The 21,961-nt window shown below is 50.9% G+C and overlaps 1 protein-coding gene across 3 annotated transcripts in view; it reads right to left on the bottom strand.

Annotated features, from left to right (window-relative positions):
• The window catches only part of LOC125952593 (uncharacterized protein DDB_G0283357-like), a 43,440-nt gene extending 22,056 nt beyond the window's left edge, over positions 1-21,384 (bottom strand). The window contains exons 1-4 of one of the 3 annotated variants that reach the window (XM_049682152.1): positions 20,972-21,384; positions 13,721-14,894; positions 4,718-4,811; positions 1,371-1,452 (exon numbers count right to left, since the gene is read on the bottom strand). In XM_049682152.1, coding sequence (XP_049538109.1) covers positions 1,371-1,452; positions 4,718-4,811; positions 13,721-14,036 — 492 coding nt within the window. In that variant the 5' untranslated portion in view covers positions 14,037-14,894; positions 20,972-21,384. Of the gene's footprint in view, positions 1-1,370; positions 1,453-4,717; positions 4,812-13,720; positions 15,022-20,674; positions 20,905-20,971 lie in introns of those variants that run through there. The other 2 variants (XM_049682151.1, XM_049682150.1) reach the window with 2 other exon arrangements.
• Positions 21,385-21,961: the final 577 nt, after the last annotated feature.

The following is a 21,961-nucleotide window of genomic DNA, read 5'->3' as shown; positions in this document are numbered from 1 at the left end:
TCTGCCTACCAGAGCTGAAGGGAACGGAGTAACGAGAAGAGGCGAGGAGTCAAGCAAGTCTTCAGAGCAAGAGTCCCATTCCCTCCATCCTCCCTCTCCAGAGAGCGCTTATCATGAGTTTTAGTGGGATGGAAAACGATGCAAAGCACTTCGATGGGGGGCGGGGAAGGCACATCTGCTCAAACAGCAGACCCTTTGCCCCATCCGGAGCTTACAACGATCGAAGACAGAGGATCCTCCCCTTCTCAAGTGTTACCGCCACCCCCCGTTGACGGTGACTCAGTAGTACACCACACTCACTTCCACCATCCGGCGGTCACTCCACACGGCTGGCTGGCTGGCTGGCTGGCTGGTTAGCGGGGTCTACTTGCCGACCACCCCATGCATCCCTTCCCGCACACACAAGGAGGAGCGAGGCAGAAGTCTACCATTCTTTCTCCAGCTTTTTTTATTTTAGAGGAATCTTCTTTGTGCTCCCCTCGTGGCCTCAAGATGACCGATCGAGGGAGAGAAAGAAAAGCAGTCAGAGCAAGAGACAGAGACAGAGAGAGAAAGAGCGTCGAATGGGGAGCTCTCCAAAAGAAGAAAGAATGTTACCGGTATATGGAGACGAAAGACCGCTGTGCACGCGCGTCGTCCCACGGGCAACCGTGTGTCTGATGCTGCTGCTGCTGTTGCTGCTGCTTACGTTGTTTGCGGTCAGCCCAAAAGTAGGACACGACACGACGAAAGTACTCGAGCCCCCGCGCGCCGGCAATTTCTCGGCCTCGGCGTACCTACTACTACACGTGATCATCCCCCGTCATCTCGACATCTCTTGCGTCGAAAGCTTGAAGAATCTGGGATGGGATCTGATGGGGATCCCGGGTCGCGTGTAGTTGTGGCCGAAGCTGCGGCGAGTTTCTTGCAGCCAGTGTGGATTGGATATTGTAGGCATTGTGTGCTTGGCGTGTATGTGTGTGTGTGTGTGTGTGTAGAGAGGAGCAGAATATATCTAGAAAAGGCAACGGGGACACACCGTGGGCACCCTTCATCCTGTGTATTTCAATGCTAGAGAAGCGCGGTACAGGTTTCTAGGAATGCATGTTCCCAGCTCCGCCTCTTTCTTTTAGATCTACGCTTAATTTGGTTTTTAACCAGCGCCACTAACGGAATAGAGTAAAACCTTTTTCATTTTACTATGACCATTAAGAATTGAAAAAAAGATCTTCCCCGGCACACGAGAATCCATCCTTAGTGCCTCTATGAATTCGCGATTTGGATATTAGTATTTTGCCAGATGATCTCACATCAGCAAAAGATCAGTGTTAGTACTGTTCACCAACTCTCCATCTAGCACAGTCAGTGTACTCTAGTGGTACACTACTTACCTTGTATTCCTGCAGTAGATTGTTCCATTTTTTTATGATCTTGGAAATCGGTAGAGGCACACTGAGTTCTCGCTCTACCACCCTATACAGAAAGAATAGAAAAAAGAGTAGAGAAGGTTAAATGAAACTATTTGGATTATTTATTAACATAAAAAAAATCGATGAAATCATGCTTTCGAACCAGTATAACCAATCTTTAAGTACGCATCAAAAACATCATGAGATCGCTTGTTTTTAAGCTACACAGTGCTGATGGACACAAAGATGCAATTTAAAAGAAACAAAATTTGCAATAAAAAATAAATGACGCTTCAGCGAAGCTCCCTCCACACACTACTGCTGCTGCTGCTGCTGTTGCTGCTGGTGCTAGTGCTGATGCTCTGTGTGGACACGTGTGTGGAAAAAGTAGAAAGTGAAACTCTCCTCCTTCTGGGGAGGCACAGGTTCCGCTGATCTTCTTCGCTGAGCTGATCGCGATGTTGCCCATCTTTTGCTTCGCACAAACCAACCACCACTCCCCTGGGCTGGTCTGGTCCGGGGTCTGGTCGGTCACTGGCACGCCAATGTTGCCACCACTAATTATCAATCCATCGTTCAGCTCCCCGCCGCAGTAGTAGTATTGTGTTCAGCGGACTCCTGCAGTAGCCGGCCGCAGCAACATATAGCAGCAAACCACATACACAATTGACACTAAGCTAAGCGCAGGTCCATCTGATTCCTCCTTTCCTCCTAATCACCTTGGAGTGCGCGCTTGGAGTGGTGGTTGGATTGCTAGCTTTCCAGCGCTAAACCTCTTTCACGATCCTGTCCCTCTCGCTTAGAAATTCGTTAATCGGCGAATCGCCTTTACTGTGTGTGTTCGTTTGCGCTTACGTTTATGCCACGTATTTGAGATGTTATTTTTTATTTTTTGCTTTTCTTTCCTTCTCCGGCGTTGATCACATTTCTAGATCCCTATATTCAATCGGCTCTGCACGACCTTGTCGGAATGTGCGCGCTAGTCTCTCGCACGCGGCGATCACCGAGATCCGGCGCGGCCAACGCTACCATATCACGATGAACTTTCACCAGCACAGCACAGGCAAGGTACCTGCTGCTGCTGCTGCTGCTGTCGCTTACGATCGGAGGAGAAGCTGTTCCAGACAATTTAGTATCACCAGCAGTGCCCAAAGAAGGATGTCTTGTCGAACAACTGATTAAGAAATAATATGATTCTAATTGCACCCTCTATCGATCAACAACTGCGCATGATAATTCCTTGCCGTTTAGCTTATTGTTGATGCCACTCGTGATGATGATCGTCTGGTAAGGTTGTCTTGGACATATTTAGCATACTTGTCCTCGGCGATCATTCGCATAATGAGTAGCCAAAAAAATAACTTACAAGACCCGATTCGAAACGATTTTGGTTGCTTCCTTTTTGTCTCTTGAGCCGTGCGCACCATATGGTGGTACGAGCGATCGGAATGATCAAGAGAGGCCGGCCGCACACACCATCGGACGTTGATGAGGTGCATTGTTGGCATGAACGGGTTTTGTTGCTTCTCGCGCTCCACTACCTCACACACCATATACATAGTTCTGCCAGCACATAAACTCCTGCTGCTGCTGCTGCTGATGATGATGATAATGATCGCCAGCGTTAGCATGAGTGTGTGTGTGTGTTTGTGACTCGCATCGTACAACAACGTATCCCTCTCTTCACTGCAATGTTTCTTCTGTGGACCTTCTTCTTTCGTTTATCAACTTTGATTGTTGTGCCCCGTGTGCGTGGCGTGTGTATGTGTATGTGTGTTTCGGTCTGCGAATGCTTGTTGCAAATTTCACTTTTATCGCTTTTAGCTCTCGCATAGCGCGGCCAGCCAGCTGAGCTGTGCGCCGTGTGGTGTGAGATCATGCGCTGTGCGTGTGTGAGTGTGGTTGTTGTGCATTGCTTTTAGTTTGTTTTTCAATTTACCCCCCTTCCCCCCCTTCCTCCTTTCATACTAAAGGTGATATGTGTTATGTTTTGCCTGAACGGAAAGTGAGATTAGAAGACTCCTGGTGTGTGCCTCACTTTTACATTCTTCTACTTTGCCACCATTTTCGGTTTTTTAACGGTTGGCGGACAAGTTTTTGCTTTTGCGGCCGAAAGGGCGGTTTGAATGCCAGTTTCTTTCTTGCCAGTTTTCTGTGGGAGAAACTTTCCCTCCCAAAAAAACAGCAGAACTGAAAACAGCTTAGCCTAAGGCTACAACACCATTCCCCATCCTCTTTTCTCTTCCTCGCTCGAACCAGAAGAGGGGATTCGATGGGAAAAGAAGAGTTCAAATTAAGATCTTTGAATGGTTCGGGCTTCGAAACCGAACACCACCACTTTGTCTACTTTTGGCTTTCTAATAAACACAACTCTTCTCAAACAGTACCAACTGCACCGGACCAAAGTAGTATTTCTTATTTTGCATCTCTCGTGTCCCTCTATCTACACAGCTTCCGAAACGGAAAGCACAGAGTGCGCATGCCACATGCTTAAGTAGCAGCAGCAGCTGTAGTAGTGCAGTAGTACACGCACATTCCGAGTAGAGCTCAGCCAAATTGTTAGGTTCTGCCCTCGAATTTCCTTTTCTTTTTGTTCCAAAAAATGATGATGATAGCTCCAAAACCGGCCCAAAGCTATCAAACAAATCAACGGCGGCCAAACGGAAAACGATATCCTGAGATTACATTGATTTCTTTGCAGGCGCGGACGGCGTGCGCGTTAGTGGCCCCAAAAAAACCCAAAAACACACACACGCGCACACAAACCGCGCACCGCGCGAGAGCACCGTAATTGATCGGTACACCGGTGGTGCCCGGTGGTCTGCCCTGCCAAGCAGAACCACCGAAAGATAATCCGCCCGCTAGCAGCCAGCAGACGAACGAAGCAGCACTCGCTTTAGGGCTTTTAGATGGCGGCTTATGGAGGCCTTTTTAAGACAAAGCGGTTGGTTAGGGTGGGTCTGGCTGGTACGGAATGCTTTTCACCCATCAGTTTTCACGCACGTTTCCGAGCGGTTTCCCCTTCCCCTCCTGCTCCTTCTCTGCCACCCATAGTACCCAATTGTACCGTTGATAGCATTTATTTATTTTAACTTATTTCACTCGCTTCCGATCATCGCTTCCGCAGTCGGAGTGCGTGTAGCGGTGTGTGCTAGTGTTGTGTGGACTACATTAGGCACACTAAGTGCTGGAAAGTAGAACCCACTCCACCCCGGTAACGGATTATTTTTAAAACGGAACTATTAAAACGGTTACTGGTTCGATCCCGGCGCTCATCTCTCTAACACCCATCATATCGTCGTCACGACGACGTCATCAATCATACTTACGCCCAAGCATATTTGGAAGCATTCCGTTTGCCAGTAAACAGTGGTGATAGTTCGGCACGCAGACGGATCAGGGTCTTCACTTTATCGGCTTCCCCTAGAAATACAAAAAAACGATAAGAAAAAGTATTAGCTGAAGGTTTGGTAATGAATGCAAAACGAATCGAATAGAATAACCGCCACTCGCACAGGTCGCATCTTATCAACCATCAAAAATCGCAAAAACACGCGTTGCTGATGCGATGAGCGATAGTAGTAGTCTGATCGGTGGTGGTGATGATCGCGAAGAGGCAAGGGGGGTTGGGTGTCCAACTTTCACCCGAGAGAATATTGAAAACGTAAACGTCGTTTAAAGCGATGAAGCGAGGTACGCAGAGAGGTGGTGAGTAGAGTGTGACACATCGTCACACTGTCGGGTGTGTGTGTGTGTGTGTATGTATCGTAACGAGAACATTGGCCACAAAGTCGAACCCCCCCGGGCCTGGCGCATGCGAGAGCGAACCGCCGCTATAAGAGGGTGAAAGTTGGGGTGGTCGGTTCCATCCATCGCCCGCAGCACAACATCATCGCAACACCATACAGCCGATGATCGGCTTAAAAGGAGGAGAATGAACGGACGACGGACCACAGAGAGCAAAACGGGAACGGGAACGCGATGAGGACGACGAGGAAAGAGACTTGAATGCGCGACGTGCGCGGTAGAAGACACGAACCTTCTCCTTCTCCTCCTCCTCTTCCTCCTTCGCCTTCTCTTTCGATCGCTCTATGCGCGCCCGCCGCGGTTTCCGTCAGTTCCGGCTAGAGCAGTCCCAGCGCAGTGGTGTGGCCGCTCGGGCCAGGGGCGCGCGCATATGCAAGAGAGCGCACACAGAGAGTGCGATGAATGATGATGACGACGACGACGCTGATGACTACTGCTGCTGCTGCTATAGTGCATCAGTGGCCAGATGGATGACGATGAAAGTAGTGCCAAATTTAGGTTAGGCCTCGGTGAGCAAAAGATTACTTAGACTGGTGACTGGTGCCACCACACCACACCTGTTTTCTGGAGCCTGACTTGAGATGCCGTCGTCGTCATCGTCATCATCATGATCGTCGTCACAAGCTCGCAAAAGTTACGGACTACATCACACATCGTGTCCCATCAAAGGCGCTTCTGGGGATGGGCGCAGCAGCGAAGTGGCATTCGATGAATAATATCGCGCTGATGACGACGAAGATGATGATGATGATAGGCGATGTCAGGGCTTTCTCTTTCGCTGAAGGCGCGTCCCCGCGCGCATGCTACTGTGTATGCTCCCTCCTTCATCAACCTCATCATCGGTTGTCACCCTTTTTCTGTCACGCTGATTTGTCACAATCATCTCCTCTCTAGTAGTAGCAGCAGCATAACAGCGCCCGGGGAATCAGCGAGGTAGAACCGCGCACAATTCAAGAAAGTCGCATACCGATCTCTGTCTCTCTCTTTCGCAAACGCTCATCATCTTGATGTCGATACGAGAGCATACGTGTGTAAGACAAGTAAAGATGGAACCCACTAAACACCAAAAACGTATCAGCACGCGAGAGGAGATAAAATAGAAAGTGTTTCTTAATTTTTCCACCACACGAGCTCCGGTTATGGCGATGGTGGTGGCGGCTCTCCATACCACCACCACCATCATCGTCATCATCATCATCATCGCAAGAAGGCACGCAGCTCTGTGGCTCACCGCTCGCGATCTGGCCACTTGTTTCAACCTCAGCAGTGCGAACCGATCGACCGAACAACCGACGAACGACCGGTTGTAGTGTGCAGAGAGAAGCGCAAGGGGCTGCTGCTGATGATGATGACAACGGGCGAAGAATTTTCTCTTTCAACCGAGAAGACTTTCACCGTGCACCACCGATGGTGCGGTGGTGATGGTGACCACCGTTGAAGCCAGCATAATTGAAGAGAAAATCCCGCCAGCCAGCCAGCCAGCCAGCCAGAGCATATAATGTGTCGCCAAAAGCCGCATTCTTGGGGATCGAACAACGAACGAAGTTCGATCGAGACTCGAAAACTTCCAAACCATTTAAACCTTCTAGCCCTATACGGGACTAGACGACGGGCATTGCGCAATAATGTATGGTGGTGGATTAGGTGGATTAGGAGAGAATAGTGAGATCAAAAATCAGGAAAACCTGCTGCTGCTGCTGGAACTAACTAGGTCAAACGACAAATGTCGCATTTGTTTGTGTCTGAGATGATTACTCTCTTACTCGTATTTATCGGTGCCACCACCGGTGGGGTGTGGTGCTAGCACATTTTGGGCTCCTATTTCTCCTCTCCCTCTCCTCTACCCCATTTCTTTCGCTCTCCCTCATGCAGAGACACCCGCAGAAGGCGTCCTTCACCCACTTGCCGCGCACGAGCACCACCGGCACCAGCACCAGCAGCAAGCCACTAGAGGGGGGTTCCATCATCCTGTTTCCGATCATTCGGAGGGAGGGCGCATGTAAAAGCGAAATAAACTTGTTTCACTGCTGCTGCTACTACTATTGTTGCTAGAGCGGTGGTGCTTTCCTTTGGCATTATACTTTTTTTTCTCTTCTGTTTTTGTATTTCCAATTCAGAAAAGATACATGCTGGCGGTGGCGTGCTTCCCTTACTCGCGGACAGAGACACACACCCCGCTGCTGCTGCTGCTGCTGGCGGAGGAACACGATGAATACGAAATTTTCCCAACCATTCCCAACCACGGAAGTATGTCACCTCACGGTGCTGCTGCTGCTGCTGCTACTACTGATGATGATGATGACGCTACCGCCTCAGTGGTATTGGTGCCGAAAAGAATGGTTTCTTTTCTCAAAAATCCTTTCTCAAAAATGTCTTTCTTTTCTCCAGCAAATCCCCCCCCCCCCCCTCCACGTGCTGTCCCCATGGCATGCGCCATTGTGCGTCTTCCACACAGATTGGTGGTCAGGGTTTCTTTCATTTCGCTTTGTTTCGTTTGTTAATATTTCTACCCCTTCCCGCGAGGAGTGGAATACTTGCAGCAACAGACAGACAGACAGAGACAGAGAGATAGAAAGACAGCGAGAAGAAAGCAAAGCCCCAGAAGATGCGATCCGCGGACACGCGGGGCCACGCGATGTAGTGAAAGTAGTAGCATAAAACGCCATTTCGCTGCGGCCAACAACAAGCCAGCAGCAGCAGCACCAGCTTGCCCCTGGGGGTGGTGAGAAGCTGGCGAGAAGCGGGGTTCGTCGCTTTAGCACAAGCGCAACCCCGTGTCTTTCGTTGCTGCTGGTGCTGCCGCTGCTTTGACTTCTGGTTGCATGAGAGAATTAGATTCTATCTCCAGCGCGTACGCGCCCCTCCCCTTGCTTGCTTTCCAGTCTCGCTCGGTGCGCTCGGTGGATAATTGAAGAAAGTATGAAAACCTCTACACTTCGCACATCGGAGCGCGCGGATTATCCGATAAACGAGCCGAGGAAGCGGGGCAAAGGTACACAACACAATGAGAACTCATCACAACAGCCAGCAGCAGCAGCAGCAGCTGGTGCAGCTGAGAAGAAGGGAAGCGCTGCTGCTGCTGGAGGAGAGCAGCCCGCGAGCAGCGAGTGAAATTGGTGCTGATGGCCCTGTCCCCCCGTCCAACTGCATCTTTAAGAAGCAGCAGAAACCCTCAGAAACCGGAGACAGCAGCCCTGCAACAGCCCCGGAAAGAGAGCACCACAAGCACCATCACACACCAAAGACACTATCAAGAGAGGTAGGTAGGGACCACGCGAAGAGTGAAGCGTAAAGATGATAATAAATTCCATGCCCTTCGTGGTGGTACCGTTACTGCTTCTCCCGCTGCTGCTGCTGACCTAGATCCGAGGAGCAAATGGTCAAAGTATGGTAATGGTTCGAGAAGCAGCAGCAGCAGCGAAGGTTTGAATGTGTTGATGTGTGTCTCTACAAGGAACGGGCGCACGAGCGTGTGTGTGCGTGCACCCAAACCAAACCGGACCTCCGCCCGAGGGGGAAAGCTTTCGCTCTCGATGCAGAGAAGCAGCAGAAGAACCTGTCTCCATCGAAGCCATCGTCGTCACGAAACGGGACCTACACACCACACGCAGCACCACCATCCAACCGTCAATGAAAAAGATTAACGACGTCCAAGATCGAAGACCGATCCTTTTCTGATGGTGGAAGGAATCTTCTGATGGTGGTGGTAGTGGTGGTGGTAGTGGCCGTGGTCGGTCCCTATTGCTGGCATTAGTGATTCCACAATTTTTGGTGGAACACCACACACCACAAGGTGAATCGAATTCGAGTTTATTGACACCAGCGCACCAGGTAGAGGGGATGGAGGGGTGATCGCGCGCTACTCAGGGTGGAACCACCAACCACACACTACCAAGAAGCCGAGAAGGAGGAGGTAGAGGGTAGTAGTAGTAGTAGTAGTAGTAAATGGTTGAAAAATGATTCCACCAAAAATAACAAAAACCTTAGCTCTCCACCTCGTCTAGGATGGTGGTGGCGGCGGTGGTGAACATGGAGCTCTCGTCTCGTTTCACCTGCCCTGCCTTGCCCTGCCCTGCCACCTCCTTTTGCCTTTTCTGTCTCTCTCCATCTCGCGATGATGTTACATGCCGCGCGGGATATTACGAAACCTGACTTAGCCCAAAACCACAACAACAACGACGACGACGATGGCAAACGTTGGTCTCTAGTCCACCAACCAACCAACCAACCAACCAACCGTCACCCCATCACCACAAACCTGGCGCGCGCGCGCGCACAACAATCGACAACTTTTTCGGCCACCTTGCGTCTCCTCCACATGCAGCGCGAGCGGAGAGGAGTAGTAGTAGTCCTCCCTCCCCGGCCAGCCGCAGCCACATTTTGGAATCACAGAGTCGTTCGTCGTCACAGAGCCACACTCTCATCCGGCCACTCACTCACTCTCACTCGCGATGCGATGCGCGATGTGGATGTGGAACCAACGGCCGGTGGTATTAGGGATGGAAAGCGAGGTGGTAGAGAGGGGAGTGCGGCGTTTTTTTTTTTTTTTGTGCTAAAATCGTTAAACCTCTCCCCGAAACTCACGCCCCGCGGTGGCCACTTGGGCATCTCATCAACCCTTCTTCTTTGCTATTGCTGCTGGTGCTGCTTCTGAGCAACAGAGTCAGCAGCGTATGGAAGGGATCTCTTACGATCTGCGGCTCTCTGTTCGTCTCGATCTGTCTGCGTCACCACCTCACGGTGCGCGCGTCTTGTTGCTGCTGCTGCTGATCGATCTGCACCACACCAAGAGAGTCACGGAGATGAGGAATTGGGATAAGCGAAAGGGGTGGAGGACGCGCACAACATTGAGATCTGATTGGCCATGGTGTGGTGGCGCAGGGCTGCGTCCGGGGGGCGCCCAAGTGTACCTACTATACACGTAACACTCTCGCATCGCGGTGAACAAGTTTCCCTTCCCTGGGAGCCACGGGTTTACCGGGGGAATTATTTATTTCTTGCGTTTTTTCGGGGAAAACCCCGGTCCGTCCGGTGGCCAGAGCATGTGCAGCGCTCGCTAGCGCACCGATTATGCGCTGCTGAGTCATGCTGGTGATCTCGTAAGGAGTCACTCACTCGTAGGCATATTACCACACTGCGACAGGTTAGTGACTAATCCTGCGCCACAGGATGTGCGCATTTCGATGACCCAGATTCTTCAGAACACGGATCGAATGCCGAGGCCGGATCTGAAGAAGCGCGATGATATGATACGTGCAGATCGCCACGCACAACGGACCATATTGAGACGACCTCGACCACCACCACCACCAATCATCACTGTGTGCAGATGGGGAGGTAACTACTAGTAGCGCCAGATGGAGGGGGAAGACACTAGGGCGCGATCGTGCCGCAGCACACACACACACGCACACACACTAGCAGCACATTCCTCGGAAAACAATCCACATTGCTCGGGAAAGACTTTCACCAGCTCCCTCGAGGTTGACGACGAACGAGGTTCGATTATCATAATGTTGATGATAAATTAATGGTCTACGCTAGCTACTGCGCACACACTTGTGCCCATCATCATCATCATCATCAAGACATTCCATCTTCAACAAGCAGGTCCCCAGCAGCAAATGATGACCCTGGCCATGCCACTCCCACAGAAGTTGCACCATGCAGCAGGATGCACCACGCTCGGCGACGCTCTCGCATTAGAGTGACACCGCATATCAAAAACTGGATTATGCTCAATGTTGGCCCACGGTTTGCAAACTAATCCTCTCTCTCCTAAAGCCCCTTTTGTGGCCTTGTCTTCTGCTTCGAGAATGCACACACACACACACACACACTCATACCGATGTCCGAAGATCGCCTTCGGGGTACGGGACTGGTGGTGCGTTAATAGCTTTTGCATTGCTACGCACATTGTGCACGTGCATCAGGGGGGGGGGGGGGGGGTTGCATCGTCTGTGGTAGCAGCGGACAACAACACACTTTCACTGATTCCCGGCTTCCACACTCCGCCCCTCACCCCTTCCTACGGCGGTGAGGTTCCGAGAAACATTCTTCGAGCGAAAACGACCGACGAATGCGCATCACCATCAACGACTACCACCACCACTACCAACCTGGTAGTGTGCTGCTGCATTCGCGTCTGACGATGGACAGCGCATGATAATAAAAATAGCATAATGGTGTTCTTTTTTTTTTTTTGTTGTATTGTAATTCGATTGCGATTGCGTATCACTCGGGTGAGTTTATGGAGAGCTGTAAAAAGTCAATCAATCCCCCCATCCCTTTACACTTTCTCCTTCGAAAAAGAGCGTGTTGCATTCTACCTGCAATGGCATTGCGGTGCTCCAGTCATTTTTACTGCCTCTTACCTGAGCAACATAAACCAATTTAAATGCTCATGTGAGGTGCACCTCTTCACGTCAGCGAGAGCAAGCAATACGCGGGGACACAGGTAGTCCCAGAAAGACTACGACGCAATACCGATCATCTTAAGTCCCCATCCCAGAAAAACACTCCTTGGACGTTTGGGGTTGTGTATCCGTCGTGTATCCCCACCGCAAAAGGCGTTGCCATGTTGTGAGTTGTGGTGTGGTGGTGACACAGACGGATGGAGTGCATTCCCCGTTGGTATGATTGACCCGGATCCGATCGCTCAAGAAGCTACTACGCACCACACATGCAACCGAGGATCATTCCGAAAATTGTGATCGTATTGGACTCAATCGCAAATTAGTCATTTAGTCATCATTGTACTTCAAATGACTGTCTATGGTTAAAAATCATGACTGAGAAAACTGAAATGTTCCGCTGGAGTTGTGGTTTTTGCGACTTCCAGGCAGAGATTCGTGGCTGCAATTTGCATTCCTTTTGTAGGACATCCCACAACGACCTTATCCTCCCTTCTCTACCATCTCCCCCCTGTTTCAAGACAGGGGGTCCCACACAATCCACAACCCAGTAGTAGCTCTAGATAGCGAAATTGATGGTGAAACTCGAGAAGCGATCGCAGGAGAAATTGCTCCTCGTGTTTCGTCATATATGTCGCCCGCTAGTGTCGTAGGGGACAGAAGAACGACAAAATGGAAGAAGAAGAAAAACAACAAGAAAATAGAGAGTGAGAAAAAGAGGGAGAGCGAGAAAAAAAGAGAGAGAGAGGGAGAGAATATGGCAAAGAGAAGAAGAAGACGAAGAAACAAAAGCAAAGAAAGTAAAGCAATGCACTACCAGTAACCAGCACCACCACACCATTACCTATCTCTCTTCATTCGCACGCCAAGAGAGTGTACGATCGAGAGAGAGAAAGAAAAAGAAGAGAAGGAAACAAGGGAAGGAGGGGGGAGAACGCGAAGATTGGAAAGAAAGCTAGAAAGCGGAATGAAATTTCTCTTCAACCTGCGGACTACTGCTAGTGTTGGTGGTGGTGATGGTGGTGTGTGCTAGCAGCAGCCCTCCCTCCTCATCCTACCACTAACGACTACAACTCGTGCTCGCACTAACGTTCACTAGTGACGATAGACGCGGCTAGTGCCTCAGATCTATTAACTACTATCGACTACTACCGACTACTACCCGCACAGTTTATGTTTTTTTGTACAGTTCAACGAATGCACTAACGACATTCAAACCCACACATTAATCTTAGCAGGAATCGCTGCCTCGGACCCTCGAATTCCTTGGAGTTCGTGTGTTGCTCTCCGGTAAAGATCAGCGAGAGATTGCGAGACGCAATCTCCACTGACCACCCGACCGACCGGAATAGGTGCAATGATCGGAGCGCTTAGGGTTACAATGTTGCCGAAGAGATGTATTTGAGAATGTTTTAAGTGAGTGTGTTTTGATGGGCCAACTAACAACAGGTGCAACAGGCAAGGCCAGAAGAAAGCTGCCTCTTCCCATTCCTCCACAACACATCGATCCCAACCACAAATCAAAACACTCCAAAGAGGCAGGCTTGAACGCTGCTCCTCCTTATCAGAGGAGAAAACGGAGGAAACAATGAGCACGGTGAAGGGAAGGGAAGGCCCCCTACTGATAATAATCAATGGTAGCACAGGACCGATCGATCGATCGCTTGTGATTCTATGCAAATTCTCTCTCTCTCCCTGCCACACGACCACCATCCCCTCGCTACCCCCGCCACCTGTTCTTTGTCTCAACACCATCCGGTTTGCTTTCCCTTCAAACTTTCGATTGCACACGTTTACGTGTGTGTTTGTGTGTGTGTGTTCTGTGTGTTCCAGGGGGATTGGCCTCGGAGCGAAAATAGGAGATTCATCAATTTGCAACAGTCGCGAAAACCGCCGTTTCCCGAGACTCATTGATAAGCACACGAGGGAGAATGACCGAGCGCGATAAGGTGTGTCCCCGCGGCACTCCGCTTCCCCCCGGCCTAGTAAAGAAGGGCTACAGACCACCGCACCAGTACCACGGCACCACCCTGTGCTGTCAGAAAATGATCCCGGTCAGAGAGATCGCGAAAAGCGAAGAGGCCATCCAAGTACACGGTGGATAATACTTACAGCAGTAACGGATCGATTGACAATTGTTAGTAGGCGTCGCTGGTGTTGACGGAGGTCCGTTGCCTGTGGCGCCACCGCTGCCACCGTTCGCATTGCCGCTGCCGTTGCTGGCTGAACCGTTGGTAGAGCCGGGATTCGGGCTAGCCATCGTGGTGATCATACTGTTCGGGATACTAGCACAGGTCGTCAGATTGTTGGGGATGTTGTTGCCCATACTGCAGGCGATGCTATTGTTCGTTCCGAGGCTGTTCGCAATACTACCGTGCATAGTAGTACCTGCTGCGTTCAACTGTTGCGACATCTTCCGAATGCCCATCAAAACACACGCACTCTGCCCACTACTGGGTCCCGGCCGCGGTCAGACAGAGGGGTGTGCGAGGCGAGCAACACCCCCACAACGGCAGCAGCCCGTGGAGCCCCTGCGTCCTTCGTCTTCTTCCTTCCTTCGTTCACTCTTCTCCAACTCGCTCTGCTTCACCTTTTCACTCCACGGCTTCCCGGGTTATCGTCCCCGTTCTTCACTCACAATCATCAAACCACTACTCAACACACTTCACGCGAATCGGATTCCGGGGGTCTTTGTTCACGGGACGACGCCTAGAATTTATGGCCACAAAATCTGCCACTTCACTATACCAATATCGACACTCGTTCAGGGGAGAGGGAGGGAAAACGGTGCCACTACACACCCGAGAACTAACACCAACACTCCTGGGCGCACCTGATTCTGCGTGGTGACGGCGGTTACCAAGAAAAACGGTCTGACACCGTCCGATTAGGGAAGTTCTCCACGTGTCCGGAGCGCGAGAGTGTAGAACGGGACACACACACGTCACGCGGGCTCTAGTGTCCGGAATGTGGCGTCGATGACAATCGAACTCCTAGAGATGATGTTGCACTTCGATGATCGCTTGGCATCGTTTTAGACATTTTTTTTCTTCTCAAATCCGTCGCACAACCCGTTGGCCCATCATTACACTAGACGAGGCCTACTGGGAGAGTACTTCTCTTCTTCACTGCGCACCACTGTTCTCACACACGTCGTCGTGCCGCTTACTAAGATGCTGATCCCGATCCGTAGTGTGAACAAATGAATGAATGAACGCCGATTTGCTCACTAGCTGAAAAATGGCCACGGCACGCACGGTAGTAGTAGTATTCCAGGAATTAGCACCTGCGCAAATATCAATGGAAATAGGTGAAACTCCAGAAAGGACACGCACCGACACACAACATACACACGCACGTACACAAACACACGCGCACGCGTTTGCGATTTGTCGAACGAAAGAAACGACGAACCCCGCGCGAGATGCTCTACGCCTCGTCTACTACTACTAGGGCCTCTGTGGCTACTTCTTGAGGGGTTGTTGCTTGGCGAGAGTGGCGGATCGCTCTGATCGCTCTGATCTGGTGATTCTGTGCGCCAACCCTGCAGAGCCTTCTTTTCTGCGCGACCAGCAGCCCCCAGCCAAAAATGCTGCTGCTGCTGCTGCTGCTGCCGCTGCGCTCAACACGCGAGCAAACAGCGTGGCGTCTCCTTCTTGCGCACACGCTCGATGCTTGCCCTCTCGCTCGGACAGCCCACTCTTCTGTTTCGCTCGGTTACTTTCGTTCGGTTCGTACTGAGGAGGTGAGAGCTTTCTCCTCCTTACGCGCTCTTTCGTCCGCGGCTACTTTCTTTCTCACTCGTGTTCTCTCGCTCTCTCGCTCTCCAGTGCGCTCCAGTACCTGCTCCAAAGGCTTCCGCAGAAGAGGAACCTTACTTGAGGATTGAGCCGGGGATTGCAGATCCAGGAACCCCCCTTCTACGTGCCCCCCTCCTTCCCCTTCTTGTGGGGTGTGTGGAGCGAGAGAGCGGGCTTCCTTCCAACGCGATCAGAAAGCTCTGTGCAAACTAGGAAAAGCTCGAGTTTCGCGTCCACCGGCGTACAGCTAGTTGTCTCGCTTGCCCCAACAAGCGCACAAGAAAGTTTCCATAGAAACGAGCGAAAAGAACCGCAGCACCGATCGAAGGCCGGAGCGGCAAGAGACTTCGAAGAACCGTAACTCCGACGGGTCGGTCTACCCGTTAAGCGTAGCGGAAAACGGCGCTTACCTCCTCTCCTCTCCTCTTTGTGTTTCCTCCCTTCCTTCTTCCATCTTCTCCTCGCACTCCACACACATCCAACGACTGTACCAAAGCAGAACGAACTCAAATCCGGGACGCTTTCTTTTCTAGGTCTCGGACTTGGCCTACCCACCTTTCCCGCAACCCCACCATCTCGTCCAACCCGTACCTTAACCGGCCGTGTTTCGCTCGTTGCAGCGCGCAAGAGAGTTTTTGAGAGATCATTTTTTGGGTTGGGGATGGTGGAGACCTCGTTCTGCACCAAACACTCCAGCGAGAGCAGCGAGTTCCGGCTTTCGGTCGATCGATCTTACCGTCATAACCGGCCTCCCCCCTTTTAGCCCAACTGTAAAGCGGCGGCTACTGTCTTTGATTTTGGAAATTTGTCTATCAGTTTTTATGCTTAACTAAAAATCATTTTAAACCACGCAGCAATGAAACGTCTTGCAGTACGATACCATTGCAAAGCAGATTCAATTGTCAATTGAGAGACAAAGGAAAAAATAAAATTAAACAAGTCGATAAAATTCTAACTGCATTCTGCAGCCATCGAGCACCGTTCCGGGAAGCCATAAAATGGTTGGTTGCTTGGAACGAGATCAACGTGGTAGAATACGTCGACCGATCCTGGTTCGCCCAGCTCAGTTCTGCGCTACTTCGATTCCCTCGTAAACCCCCTTCCTCCCCCCCCGGGTACGTTCATCCGGCTCCCACGATCGAGGCTGGTTCGAGATGGCTGCTTCGATGGGGAGAAGGAAACGAGCGAGACTGTTACAAGAAATCATTAAAGCAGCCAGAGCATTCTTCCGCTTACCGACCGAAATCAGGTCACCAAGCCAACCGGGACTCGGGAGACCGGGGAGCAAGAGCGCAAACCAGTGACGGCGAGAATGGAATGAGCGTGCACGGCGCGTATAGAATACGGCAAAACGGCGTTCCTGCGATCTCGGCGTGGAGGAGAGTCTGCGTACGGCCGGAAAAATCGTTGCTTCTCGTTCGTTGGACAGGGAAGAAGAAAGTTCAAAGCGTAGTGCAGAAGAATAGAAAACCCTTCAAACGACATGTGCTTCTCCCCCCCCCCCCCCCCCCGAGGATCCAAGTTCGATCGGCTCGCGAGAGAATACCAGAAAGAGAGAGAGAGAGAGATGAATTGACGGGGAGGATGGAGTGCTGCTTGGCGACTCGATGATCGGTCGGTTGGGCACCGAAGAGGAGGAAACCTAACGATGGGAAAGCAGAAAGAAAGCGCAAACAAATCCGACAACAACGCGTGTTCGCGAGTGTGGGAAGAGAGGAAAAAAAGAACAAATGAAGCGATCTCGCCCGGTAAGATCACCGGAAAAAGGGTTGTCGTTTCGATGTTCCTGAGATGGTGGGCAACGATCGGCAATGGCTGAAGAGTACTACTCGCGCTAGTGTTTTCCTTTATTACTAGTAGCTCAAGCTATAGACAACATGCCAGTTTTGTATCAGCAAGTAGCAATGCCACAACAACTTAAATATAAAAATATATGAAATGTACAACAAACCCAAAGTTTTGTAAAAGAAAGAGGTCTGTCGCGTATAATAAGTTGTTTCAATTGAATTGATAAACATTCTCCGGGAAAAGCAGATTGAAGTCAGTAGAAGTCACTCGAGGAACACGAAGCGATCGTCGTGCTCCAAACTAGGGGCTAGGGCGTACGACCAAATCCATCTTGGAGGAGATTCTGCGTTCCACGCGCTTTTGGCCCATGCGCATGTCTGGGGAAAACGCACACCCAAACACATACCAACATACACCTTGGGGGAGAGAAGCTCGGCACATCACACTACGCTGCACACAGCCACCGCGACACGTGGGATCGAGGAACGCCGTTGAACGCCGCGAATCTTGCACCGGTACCTTCTGCCTGCTGACCTGCTTCCAAGTCCGGCCGCTCAGATCTTGGACGATACTTTGCTCTCATTCTCTCTCTCTCTCTTTCTTTCTTCGTTTCTCTCACTCTTTTCTCGGCGATCACCATCGTTGTTTCCCTTAGCTTCATCTTGGAAAAAACATGTTACGAGGTCCGAGAATCAGGTCAACCGAAACCCAATGTCTAACCTTCAGGGTTCCCCCAAGAGTAAATAAGGCAAAGGCCAAGCAGGAAGGTAGCGAGTGAACGAGATAAAAAGCCACCTTTAGATCATCTTATCATTGAATACCCTACTCCCTCTTCCACACACCTAGCATCCCTAGTAAAGGGCCACCGGGACGAGGGGGGCGCGCGGAAGGGACCAGACCGGTCAATCAAAGTCTAAACCTAGAACGGGCTTTTTGGAATAAAGCAAGTACATGTGTCTTTATCTTCCGGCGAGCGGCCAAAGAAGGAGCGGTTCAGCTGGGACGTGGGGACGTGAGGGTTACTCAACGTTCCCCGCACCCCTTTAAACCCTACCCCCAAAAAGGCCGATAAGAAGCTACCCCATTGCGTTCTGCATTGTGTTTTGTGTGTTATCGCCCGTCAGGTGCCGGTAACCCCTTCTCCCGGCGGTGGTCACAAACAGGAAATGATGCCCAATTGATTTCTAGCTGGATTCTATTCGCTAACCAACCATAAGCAAGTAGTGGTTCGATTATTGTGCACACTCCCCGTTCGTTCAAGGTCGTGACGGTTGCGATCCCACGACGCCCTTCGATACCCGACAGACAGAGATCAGAATGATATGCTGGTCGTGGGAGTGCGTGGTGGCTGCAAAGCCAGAACCATAGCTAATCGGCTACTCGCGAACCATACTGTAAACGCGCATTCGGCTTTGTCATTCACAATTTGTTTCCTTATCCGCAGTACCTCCCGCGTAACTCACATTCCAAGAGATGAAATCGAATCCTACAAACAGCTTCTACACCGAAAACACTCGAACATCAACCGGCCAAGGGGGGGGGGGGGGGGAGGAGGAGCTGTGGCCGGGGGCTCGATAGATAACTTTAGAATGACTTCGCAGTAAGTAACAAAACCGGGAAGTTATCATCGTAGAGATAAAATTCCCTCCCATAGCATTATCATCGAGAGCGAACCCGAGAGCGCCAACCAACGCCTCGTCTTGGCATTTAGAATGAGTAATCGTGTCGCATCAATCAAAAACTGGACCCAAAATATGTGGAGCATTCTTACTTCTGGTTTTCTTCTTCAAATCGTATACCTTCTTTCCTTTCACCGTTGCATTTGAATTACAGAAACGAATAAAAAAAAACTCATTTTTGTCACGACATATTAACTATTACGGTATTTCAATTGTGTCGTCTCTGGGTTCACTGGACGACGCATTCCGTTGTAGCGAGTAGTGGTGAAGCTGTGGACCCATCAATATGTTCCCTAAGTACTCACCAACTCCCAACCGTCATTTGTACCGTATGGTAGAAACGTGCGACCATTTCCAGCAGCTGGTACAAAGTGGACGAGCCCAATTGCAAACGATGCGCGGCAAAGGGCGAAGGTCTTTTGATTTAATTTATAGTAACACGCAGTTAAACAGAAAAAACAAATTAAATAGAATGTTAATGGAAAACTCATGCAACATCCAAACATATGTTTCATTCTGGTACGATCTGGTACGATTCGTTTATGGAAATCGAAGAAAAACGAAGAAAAAAAACTTTTGCAATGCTTCAGACTTAGACACTGCAACCGATCATCACCAATTAACGATTTCCCAAGATCTACACTTATTGTTTGCGACGCACAAAAGGGTTCGCCGTTTGCCTGCCCAAAACATATGGTTCCAGAATACCATGGCCGCGCAACAGAATACAGGCGCACCTTCTTAACAACGCATAGCGAACCTTGAAGGACCAGAAGGTGGGGGGGGAGGGGGGGGTTGGCTGGAGTAGGAGGAGCAACGCCCCAAAAGACGCTACCATATTGTTACCGGTTGCGGCCATTTACTGGGGAGTCGTGATTCTGAACAGTGTTCTGAAAAAGCACGTGACTTTGAACAAAACTTGCAACATCCCCTTCATAGGCATACACACACACACACACACACACACACACATGCAGGTACGCACTCACACTTCTCCTTCGCACCGCACCTACGCCGTGGATCCGCAAACACCATCGACAAAGGAGATTGATAGATAAGCGCGTGACGCGAGCGATCGTTCAAGAGAAGAAAAAAAAGGGTGGAAGAGGGTGGTGATGGTGGTGTAGGAAGGGCGCGAATGTGATAACGACACTAGGCGCGGGCTACCGCTACGGGAGCATGGTGCTTCTTGATGGTGCGCTTTGGTTACCAGCACAACAACCAGGAGCAGTAGGCAGCGCATCCCATCGCCGAGCCATCATCAGAATCATCATCATCGCGTTGCCATATGTTCTCAACTGCTGCTGCTGTGACTAGCAAGCGAGCGACGCCATCTAGACCGCGTACTAACCGTACCATATGGAACCGTTGAGGCGGTGTTTCGGCGACACGCCGAGAATTGCGCTCATTTCAAACAGCGGAAAATCGTGGCCGCGTGTTAACCCTGCACTGAGAGAAGGGATGGTGTGGAAGGTGGAGAGACGCACGTGGTAGCAGAAGATAGAACCCAGCTGTTAGCGTGAGCGACGGGAATCTAAACAAGAAGAGGAACGGGGTATTCTTATCTAGAACCTATAGCTCGTAGAACTCACACACACACAGAACTACACAAACACTTGTTGTTCTCACTGGAGCATCTTCGGCCGTGTCCACCCCTGTGTCCGCTTCGTTTTCTAAGTTGACAAGCTGTTTCAATACCAACGAGTACATTGGCCGCTAGAGAGCCCACAGGTGAACCAGATGGATGAACAGAACACGCAAATTATTGACGGTAAGCAGAGAAACCGCCTGCTACGAACCATCTGGTAGAAGATGGGATAACTGCGGAGCGATGCCGAGAAGCGAGCGACGAGTGAAACTGATCCAAACTTTTGAGAACGTTTTGCCACACTACAGTGCTGCCGGAGGATAGCGGATTGGCGCGTTGTTCTTTGGTGAGTAACGCGTTATCACTAGAACCACTGGGAACGCACTGAGACTCGTCCTTTCGGGCACTCGTGCCAATCGTGCCCGTTCGTGCGCTAGTGGCGGCAGCGACGACACGTGTGTGTGTGTGTGTGTGTGTGTCGGTGTTCCAGGATTCGAGGGCAACCAACCTTGACACTGGGCGCGCAGGGGGGTCGGTAGAAAGGGAAGGGGTGGGGGGGGAGATCCTTGCTACCAGGCAGGCGGCAGGAGGGAAGAACCCGAACGGAACGAAATGAAACGAACTTTCGGTGCTATAAGTTGCGTGTCTCAAGGGAGGGTTGGTTGGTGGGAGGAGGAAGGGAAAGAGAGTGACCAGGGGGTGGGGTAGGGAGGTGGAATTTGGTCGGCGGAAGAAACTTGATCGGCACGGCGGCGTAAGTAAAAACCCGAACGGAAAAGGGAAAGAGAAAGAGAGTGACACTCGCGGAACGCTTCTGGTGCGCTACTGAAGGCGATGGCGGCGCACCACTTCTCCACCGGGCATCATCGCCACGACGGATCGGTCAGTCATCGCGTTCCCATCCACGCATCCACATTTTCCATCTTCTCGCGCCACGCTCCTTGATTCCCCGTTCCTTTCGTTCTCTCTCCCTCTCTCTCTCTTGCTCGTTCTCGCTCCCTTAGTACACTCTCTCGTTCGCGCTGTCCCAAACCCGCGGCGATCCTTATCAAATCGCTCTCGTTATCATAAAACACCTAGAACACATTGAACACCTCGGCTTCTATGCATGTGAACGCTGGCAGATAGAGAGAGATGGAAACAGAGAGACGGAAACAGAGAGAGAGAGAGAGAGAGAGATAACCCAGCCGATGGGCCGCACCAACGTAAAGGACACTCTCACTTTCTCACGCCGCATATACCACGATGTGCGTTCCGATATTTGCCTGCGATGATGCTGATGATGCTGATGATGCTGATGATGATGATGATGGTGGGGTTCGCCAAAAGGGGAATCTTTTCCAGCTGGAGCAGGGAGTGAAACAGAGAGAGAAAGAGAGAGCGCGCGAGTGAATGTGCGTGCATACATCGCTGCGAGTAAGGGAAAAGGCAATGGCTTCTAGATACGCGCACTTGTTGCTTTGCCAAACAAATGTCACCTGCTGCTCGCACTCAGCAC

The sequence above is a fragment of the Anopheles darlingi genome, chromosome 2 (assembly GCF_943734745.1).
Source record: "Anopheles darlingi chromosome 2, idAnoDarlMG_H_01, whole genome shotgun sequence".
Taxonomy (NCBI): Eukaryota; Metazoa; Arthropoda; class Insecta; order Diptera; family Culicidae; genus Anopheles; species Anopheles darlingi.
This window is presented reverse-complemented; position numbering and strand designations above follow the sequence as displayed.